Source organism: Cebidichthys violaceus, unplaced genomic scaffold (genome assembly GCF_023349555.1).
Source record: "Cebidichthys violaceus isolate CVI_PGR_0920_01 unplaced genomic scaffold, fCebVio1.0.p SCAF_465, whole genome shotgun sequence".
Lineage (NCBI taxonomy): Eukaryota > Metazoa > Chordata > Actinopteri > Perciformes > Stichaeidae > Cebidichthys > Cebidichthys violaceus.
In genome coordinates this window covers 1-9,912 of record NW_027176667.1, presented here as the reverse complement: position 1 = coordinate 9,912, position 9,912 = coordinate 1, and the positions used below count along the sequence as shown (strand labels likewise).

General features: G+C 39.5%; 1 protein-coding gene and 1 pseudogene across 1 annotated transcript; both read left to right on the top strand.

Moving 5' to 3' along the window:
- The first annotated feature begins 3,939 nt into the window (after nucleotides 1-3,939).
- LOC137886890 (trace amine-associated receptor 1-like) lies at nucleotides 3,940-4,911 on the top strand (annotated as a pseudogene).
- Nucleotides 4,912-8,736: 3,825 nt separating this feature from the next.
- On the top strand, nucleotides 8,737-9,729 carry LOC137886889 (trace amine-associated receptor 1-like). Its single transcript, XM_068729559.1, has one exon. The coding sequence runs from the start codon at nucleotides 8,737-8,739 to the stop codon at nucleotides 9,727-9,729; it is 993 nt and encodes a 330-aa protein (XP_068585660.1).
- Nucleotides 9,730-9,912: the final 183 nt, after the last annotated feature.

Genomic DNA, 9,912 nt, shown 5'->3' with positions numbered 1-9,912 from the left:
ATGTTCATGGCTTGTTGTGTTAGCCGGGTGATCTGGGCTTTCAGCTGTACACTGAGGTTGCCAAACCAGGCTGATATGAAGAGGAGCAACACTTTCTGGTTGACATCGAAGACCCTCAGCCTACGAAGGAAGTGTAGCCGCTGTTGGACCCTAGTGCAGACATTTTCTACCTGATTACTCCATGTCAGTTTGTTGTCAATGTGTATGCCCAGGTATCTGTAAGAGTCAACCTGTGCTATGTTCTGGTCATGGATAACCACTGGTGAGTGGTTTCCAATGTATTTAGGGTCAAATACCATCTCCTCTGTTTTCTTGACGTTGAGGATGAGGAAGTGTTTGTCGCACCACTGGACAAAGTTCTGAATCTCATGTTTGTATACAGCTGTATCTGATGTGTCAGACATGAGACCCAGGATGGCTGTATCATCAGAAAACTTGTAATTGTTAGCAGTGCTGCATGTGCATTCATTAGTGTACAGGGTGAACAGAGCTGGTGAACTGATGCACCTCTGGGGGACGCCGGTGCTGATGGTCAAGGGTTCAGACAAGGTCCTGTTCACCCTGACCTGCTGCGTACGGTTTGTGAGGAATGAGTGGTACCACTTAATAGTGAAGGGGTTGACATTCATCAGCTGCAGTGTTTTCAGGAGAACATGAGGCTGTAGGGTGTCAAAGGCTGAACTGAAATCTACAAACAACAGTCTAGAATAGGCCCTCGGATTTTCAAGGTGTTAAGTCACTAGGTGCACTATACTGTTGGTTGCATCATCAGTGCCTCTCTGCTGTGTGTATGCGAATTGGTAAGGATCTAGTTGTGGGCCTACATCCAGCCGTAATTTGCTCACCATGAGCTTCTCCATACACTTCATCACAACAGAGGTTAGAGCGATAGGTCTAAAATCATTATTCTCCTGTGGACAGGGTTTCTTAGGGACAGGTGTGATGATTGCCTTTTTCCATTGTGTTGGTACAGTGTGAGAGTCTAGGGACCTCTGGAAAATGGGGCACCAGGCAGGTCTCAATTCATCTGCACATGTTTTTAATAGAAAAGCAGAGATACCGTCTGGATCTGTGGCCTTGTTGACATTGATTTGCTTAAGGACCTTGTTGACGGATTTATGGTCAATCTCTAGCCTGTCAACATCGTCAATAGCAATTCCATCAAGCACCATGTCACATTCAGCAGAGAAGTCATAATTGTCAAACCGCTTGTAAAAAACATTCAGCTCATTTGCTTTAGCCAGTTCATCTACAGCATGTAAGGATTTGTTTTGTGGGTTTCATGTTGGTGGCTTTTTTCATGGAGTTCCATAGTTTTTTAGAGTTCATAGCCTGGAGGTTTTTCTCTATTGCCTCCCATATATGGTGTTCCCGAGCTTCTTTCAGCATCTGGTTCAACTCCTTTTGTACAGTTTTTAGTTGTAGGTGATCGTTGGTCTTAAATGCCTGCTTTTTTTCTGTTAATACAGTCCTTCACCTCCTTTGTGATGTAAGGTTTGTTGTTAGGGTAGACTTTTATTGTCCTTTTTGGAATCACAGTATCAGCACAAAATTGTATGTAACTTGTGGTAACTTCTGTGGCGTTGTCCAGGTTTGGCTCTCCAGAGAAGATATCCCAGTCTGTGCATAGAAAGCAACCTTTCAGTGTTTCTATGCTGTCATCTGTCCATGCATTGATAGTTTAACCAGAGGTTTACTACTCTTCAGGGCTGTCTTGTATGTGGGGATCAGGTGAACGGTGTTATGGTCAGAGTTAGACACGGGTGGTTTAGCTATCGTTGTGTATGCATGTTTTATATTACCATAGAACTTGTCTAAAGTCTGATTCTTCCTGGTATCACATTTAATATACTGTTCAAAACCTGGCAATGCAGTGTTTAAGTTGCAATCATTAAGATCTCCCATGATGAAAATCGGTGCGTTTGGGGTGCGCTGTAGTTGTTCGTGAACTCAGTCTGCCACCTGTGCTGCAGCCCTCGAGGCATTGCCATTGGGAGGTACATAAACAGAGCAGATGAGGATGTTACCAAACTCTCGAGGTAGGTAGAACAGCCTGAGACTCACACATTAACAGCTCCACATCAGGGTTACAGATTTTCTCCCGGACTATGTGTTGTCTGCACCACCTGTCATTTATGTACAAGCTGAGCCCGCCCCCTTTGCTTTTCCCTGACGGTTCGCTTCTGTCAGAGCAAATGTGTGAGAACTCCTCTATACCAACACAGCAGTCAGAGATCTCGGGGTGTAACCAAGTCTTGGTGAAAAGCATAATACAGGACTCACGGTACTCAAAGCATCCCCTTGTCAGGAGTCGGAGTTTGTCCATCTTATTCCTCAGCGACCTTACGTTACTCAGAATCATAGATGGCAGGAGCGGTTGATTGCCTCTTCTACGTAGCCGTTGTCGTACGCCTCCTCTCCGGCCTATTTTCCGCAATCGCTGCCAACATGGAGCTCTAATGTCTTCCGGCACGTTTTTGATGAGCGATCCGAAAGGATCTGCTGTGAGCTTATCTCCATAGTGGCGTAGAGACGAGCGCTTCCCTCGTGTAAGATAGCACCTGGTTTCTACTTGCCCAAGCTGGTATAGCCTTGCAGGTGGTGAAACATTCGCACAGGAGCAGAAACGCCACCAGAAAAAAATCCCAAAACACACGCCATCATATAGTCCTTTGTCTTGATCATACGAATTGGTCATAGGGCAAACCGATCGTTCACAAAAAGCCAAACAAACAGCAGCACAGTTGCGTGTATCCATGTCGCCTACAGAGCAGCGCCACAGAGCAGCGCCACAGAGCATCAAGAGTAGTTATCACTGACTCAGTGATATCAGTTGTTATGATAGGTGACTAATTGGCACTGTGATACTGTAATTAAGTCGCAGCTAGTGGAGTATTTTACAAGGGGTTTGAATGCAGCTCAGCCGATCATAATCAAAGAAGGGAACTATCTGTTTTATAAATTACAATTTTTACCACAGAGCAGGTGCAGCTCAAGGCTTAGAACAGGCTCATTTCCCAACTCCTTCTCATAGTGTTTCTCATATTTTACTCATTTTGGCATTGCACAGGATTTGGCCACCAGTGGTACCACATACTGTAGCACACAGGTGACTGTCTGCAGACAGCAGCCCCTCCAGTGCCAATATAGTGATTGCTATTTTACGGTATTTCAACCTAGTGTAACTAATTATGTTAACGGGATTAGAAGTGCTTTAGTGTTGTGTATAATGACCATACAAATGCAGGATTGTTGTGTATACTAACCTGTAAAATTTTTGCCCAATTCTTAAAGGCCACCCACTACGCTTCTTTCCAGCTCAAGCTGATGAAAACAAGTCCAATCGGCCAGTTTACCACCCAACCTGGCAACACTGCAATTTAGCAAAATCTGCCAAGTGGGGCTATTGAGGTTTGGTTAAGAATCAAAGTAAAAAAAATTAACAAATGGAATTGTGTTGAGGCATACCAAAAAAACTGATGAGTTGACGCTCGCTCATCATTGGTCAACTATGTCCTTTTATTGTATCTTCGATGACTCATGCAAACAAACTGCAGTCCCATTCCTGATTGGACAACAACAATTATAGTGATTAGATAGATGTTGATAAGTATAAAGGTTCTGCACATCAGCACTAATGCATGGACAATCGTGAGAGTTAAACAGGTATGATGTAAAAATGTACAGAATTGTTGTGTTGACTGTCAAATATATATACAGTATATATATTCTTTTATGTGTCAAGTAACATATCAGGCTTGAATTACACATTACCTTCTTAACTTTGCGAAACAAAATGTAACAAATAAATGCATGGATGTAAATGTATTGAATTGTTTAAATATCAGATACCAGATCTGCCTCTTGCCCAGATACCATAGGTATACATCAAATCAATGCTTACTGCTAATGTGTCTTTAATTGTAGGAACACTCAAACATGGAACCAGAAGTCACTTTCAACTGGACCAACATTGTGACTGCCACACATCCCTGCTACGAAATAGATAGTTTCTATTTCATACTGACAAAAAACCCTTCTATTATTTGTGTATTGTTATATATTTTCCTAATGTTATTGTCTGTTGTGACAATATGTGGAAACCTTCTTGTTACAATATCTGTCTTTTATTTCCAACAGCTCCACACTCCTACTAACTACCTTATTCTGTCTCTGGCTGTGGCTGACATGCTTGTTGGGATCATAGTCTTTCCTTTCAGCATGGCATTCTCACTTAGCTCGTGTTTGTATCATGAGGGTTTATTTTGCAAAGTATGAAGCACTTTTGATATATCACTGAGCACAGCTTCTATTCTGAACTATGTTCTATGTTGTATTTCTATTGACAGATATTATGCAATATGTCAGCCTCTGACCTATAAAACTAAAATAAGCTATCGTGTTATTGTGATCATGATCCTGGTAAGCTGGGGGGTCTCTGTTCTAATTGGAGTTAGCATCATAATTGCTGGATTAAATAATGAAAAATGTGAGGAAAGGTGTTTAATTGATGTACTCATAGAAAACACTCTTGGACCTATATTGTCATTTTATCTTCCAGTGATCATAATGCTCTGTATCTATCTAAAGATTTTCCTTGTGGCACAGAGACAGGCACGCAGCATCTGGAACACAACCTGTCAGAGAACAAAGTGTGGGGCCACTGTCAGTAAGATGGAGAGAAAGGCCACCAAAACTCTGGCTACTGTTTTAGGAGTTTTTCTATTATGCTGGACTCCTTTCTTTCTTTGTGTCACCTTCTTGCCTTTCATTAATAATTCAGTACCACTTCCTGTGATTGAAACCCTAAACTGAATTGCACTCTCCAATTCAATGCTCAATCCATTTATTTATGCTTTCTTTTACAGCTGGTCCAGAACAGCTTTTAGAATGATCATCTCTAAAAGCTGAAATGCCAACTTAAATTATACTTTTTTTGTGTTTTAAGTATATTTGAAATATATTGGGAGTATTTTACAAATATGTAAATATTACAATATTAATATATTTATATTGAGGTAATAGTATACCAAAAGTTATACTTTTGGCTTATTCCAATTACGAAGAAAGCACACTCTTATCACTATGCTATATTACTTTGTACACTACATACTTATACATCACAATATTATAAATGCATTACCAAATGCTGAATGAACTTCCCAGATAGTAATCAAACACTTTATTGAAATTCAAATATATATTTATAATAGTACATTGCAAATACACTGCCAAGAATTGTACTATTTGCAAATATATAAAATGTACCAACATCGTAAATCTAACAATTTGCAAATTAAAACTTTAAACACTTTCAAATAATTGTAATAGTGCATTTTTGAGAAATATAAGAAAAATATACTTAAGAGAGCAAAACATGTTCTGATTTAAGTTTACATGGTGCATGTATTACTAAACAAAACAGAAGGACCATGTTTCAGATTAAAACACAGAAGAACACTGAACCATCAAAAAGAATTGCACCGCTGCAGACTCTCGCTCACTAAATAGAAACACAAACATGCTCCACGTTATGTTCCCTAAATAGAAATACAAACATGATCCACGTTATGTTCCTTTCTTTTGGTTGAACTGCTCGTTCACTTCCGTCTGATGATCGCTCGCACGGCCGAGGCACTCGTCTGCGGAAACTCTTGAATAACAGCGTCTGTTGAGAAGAGAGATGATGTCACAGCATATTCATACAACATTTTCTTCTATTTTGACTACACAGGAAATCCTGTTAAACCAATATTATTTTTTGAACAGTAAATCAGGATTAACTTGAGGAAATATATCAATATGATATGCTAATATTCCTACCAGTGCAGGTCAAACATATTTCATCACTGGTGGTGTGTTTACCACCAACATGTGATCCTGCTGCTTTATAAATCACAGAAGCCTTAAATTGTCTACATACGACTCAACTTACCTACCCGTTTTGGCCTGCACTTTGGCAATGTCCAGTTGTCTTTTAGGAGGTCCCACTTTCCCAGACTTCCCAGTCAGGGTGGACAGTGGAAGGACCTCCTTTGTGAACACCAGGGCAGCCAGCTCCTGGCAAAAAAGGGTCATGCGTGATCAATGAAGCCGCAGGAAGGCTCTCTTTGAAACTGTCACTGTGCTGCCAGCCAAGGCGTGCTGTATATGAGAGAACCAATGGAACACATTAATATACAGTTGGAAGATCTCTACCTACCTATTAGGAATTGATAGACGTTATTCACATGTGAATACGACGAGCCGGATCTTCCTTCCAGCTCCTCTATGGCTGACGACCATCATTATGTTGCCTGTGTATTCGTCAAGCTGTGCCAGGAACGTGGCTTGACCAAAGTGGTTATACGCATGCATTCTGCATTTACCTGAAAAAAACAGTGAAAGAAATGTTTTATTGTTTTAGCTTGCAATCTTTAAGCAATTCATACCTACTTCCTACTGATTTTCCACACACCTTACATTCCCATACACCCATTCACATGTTCTACCTAAAGGAGAAAAAAAAAAAAAAAACAAGGTCAAGATAGAGCCAACATTTCTGCAGAAAACTATGGCTTAGTTCGTATAGAACGTAACAATGCCATCATATGTCATGTTACTCACCTACATTGAGAAGTTGCCTGGACAAGACGTGATCTACTTTGTTGATTCGGCCCGTAGTGTTGTACCTGAAAGTAATGGAAAATATTACAAGGTTAGTTTTCAACCAGAATGACAAATAACCAGCTGCAGAGGTGCGTCTACCTGATCTTGCATTGTACATATTTTAAAGTATATTATTCCATATTTAGTTGTCAATACACCAAATCACATTCCCTGCATATGAAACACTAACATTAATTGGCAATAAATCGGATTTATTTTATTTATTTTTTCAGGCCACCGGAGTATAACGAGACACTTATACTGTAATGTCAACCAACTGTGTAAACCTCTCTGCAGTTTAGCTCGTGCCGAGCTCGAGCAGCAGGTGCTAGCCGGTTAAGATGTAGGTAGCCTGTGTTAGCAAATGACGCAGCCTGAGCTGCATTAGCATAACCGGCTATAGTCTAGCTAACCATTAGCAGCAGAAGGGCGTTCCGCCTCGGGGCATCGTGAAACGAAGCTTAGCATCAGGCGCGGGTTGCGACAAGCCCCGCAGTGCACGACAACCAGCGTTGTTACCTTTCACGCGGTGTTTCTAGCTAGTGCTGAGCCAGATAGCAAATGCGAGCGAACCACGGTGTGACTATAGCCACATGGTGGAAGTTAACTGTTGACGCACACAGCCTGAGAGGCAGCAGCTTGGTGAGCAGAGTGTTCTCTACCGAAGGTCCTCTGCTTTGGAAGCAACGTCGCGACGAAGCCAGAGTATTTCACAATCAGCGCAACTATGCTAACCGGCGCCAAAGCCGCTAGCTCTTGCTAACTCACATAGCAGGCCATTCTACATCCTCGGACACGTGCTGACCTAAATTCACCAACCTCTCAAATATAATTGTCAAAAGAACCATATCCGTCTTCGCAAAACAAATACTTCTAAAATAACATGTTACTTAAGATGGCAGATGATTGGATTTACCTTATAACTTGGTCCTGCTCGGTCGGTCAGAATGCCAAGTCCACGCTCAGAGTCACGTGTCACGTTGGTGAAGTGACATTTTCTTATGCAGAGCGTCACGTGATGATTCAGTCACGTAAAGTTTACTTGATTTGCCTACATTCAGGTTATACATATTTTCAGGTTATTGCATATTTACGTAATGTTTAAGTGTTTGAATGAATAAACTTTTGATTTCATACATTTCAGCTACATTTTACTTAAAAATATTATTGAATGATTATGAGTGTAGCTATTTGTGTACTTTATACAATTTTGATAATTTAAACAATTGTAAAGGTTATAAAGGGGCTTTCGGTGCATCATTCTTCTAATACACATAATCAATAATAATTAACATTTTCCTCTAGAAATATACACATAATGTACTGAAATATAAGCATGAATAAGATGTACTAAAACGGCAAGATATCAAAATAGTTTAAAAATGTGCATCCGGTGCATTTGTTTCAATGGTAATTTAGAGCATACATTTTGAAATATAAAAAAAATATGTTTGAAAACAAAGTTCAAATAAGTACATTTAAGTAATTGCACAGAACTTTCACTTAAAGTATATTTTTTTATAATATATTTCTTGAAAGTATACTACAGTACAATTATTTTAAAGTGTGTTAAAAGTTGAATTTTGAAAATAGGTGAAAGTAACTATTGAAAATGTCAGTATATTTTAAATACAAAAAAGTAAAAAAATTTTTTGCCTGGGCACACACACACACACACACACACACACACACACACACACACACACACACACACACACACACACACACGTTCAGCAAGTTGTTACATTTTTTTGTTGTTTGGCATCTCACAGGACACTGTATCCTAGGTTTGATTGGACAAGTGAGTTTGCATTAATTATAGTAATGAGGCAGGAATTAGTAAATATTAAGTGTAACTGCAGAGTGCCACAGTAATCAAGGACTTCCATTCCAGTGTTTCTGGAGGGTTCAATAGGTATGGTATGAAAATGTATGAAGAGCTAATATAAAAGAAAACTAATGTTTGAATTGTGCATTAGTACTGAATATAATATTTTGTCAATCAAATGCTTAGAACTGAACATTTCTCAATAATATTTTCCATACTGTGTGTGGATATCTGAATGACAGGAATGCATTAGCTCTGAAATGGATATGAGCATTAACAGGAGTAATGTGCTTACTGATATACATCCCTGCTACAAAATAGATGTCTCTTACGTACTAACAAGCAACCCTTCTGCAATATGTGTATTGTTTCATATTTTCCTTGGCTCATTATCTGCTATAACTGTATTTGGAAACCTTCTTGTAATAATCTCCATCACTTACTTTAAACAGCTCTACACTTCTACAAACTACCTCATACTCTCTCTTGCTGTGGCTGATCTACTTGTTGGGCTTTTAGTCTTTCCTCTCACCATGGAATTCTCTATAACCTCATGTTTGTACAATGAAGATTTATTTTGTAAAGTACGGAGCACCTTTGATGTATTACTGTGCACATCTTCTATTCTAAACTTGTGTTGTATTTCTATTGACCGATATTATGCTGTGTGTCAGCCTCTGACATACAGAGCTAAGATAAATAATAATGTTGTTGTGATCATGATCTTGGTGAGCTGGGGGGTTTCTGCTATAATTGGAATCGGCTTCATAATTGTAGGAATAAACCAAGAAAAATGTGCCGGAACATGTTTGATCGTTACTTTAATGGCAAACATTTTGGGACTTATTTTCTCATTTTACCTCCCAGCGATTGTAATGCTCTGTATCTATCTGAAGATTTTCCTGGTGGCACAGAGACAGGCACGCAGCATCCAGAACACAACCCGTCAGAGAACAAAGTGTGTGGCCACTGTCACTAAGATGGAGAGAAAGGCCACCAAAACTCTGGCTATTGTGATGGGGACTTTTTTGCTGTCTTGGCTTCCTTTCTTTATTTGTACTACCGTTCTTTCTTTCAGTCATGTTTACGTGCCACTTCCTTTGATCGAATTACTTAATTGGCTTGCACTGTCAAATTCAATGCTCAATCCGTTTATTTATGCTTTGTTTTACAGCTGGTTCAGATCAGCTTTCAGAATGATAATTTCTGGAAAAATAATTCAAGGTGATTTTACAAACTCAAAACTGCACTAATTAATGGTTAGCTGTGCTGAAATACAGTATGTATTGTCTACAAGTGTCGATGATGAAAATATCCACATGCAAAAAGATACACAAATATGTATGCACAGTATATACACACACTATACCATGGGTATTCAATTAAAATTCCAAAAGGTCCAGATTGAGAAAACCTCCTTGGACAAAGGTCCGGAA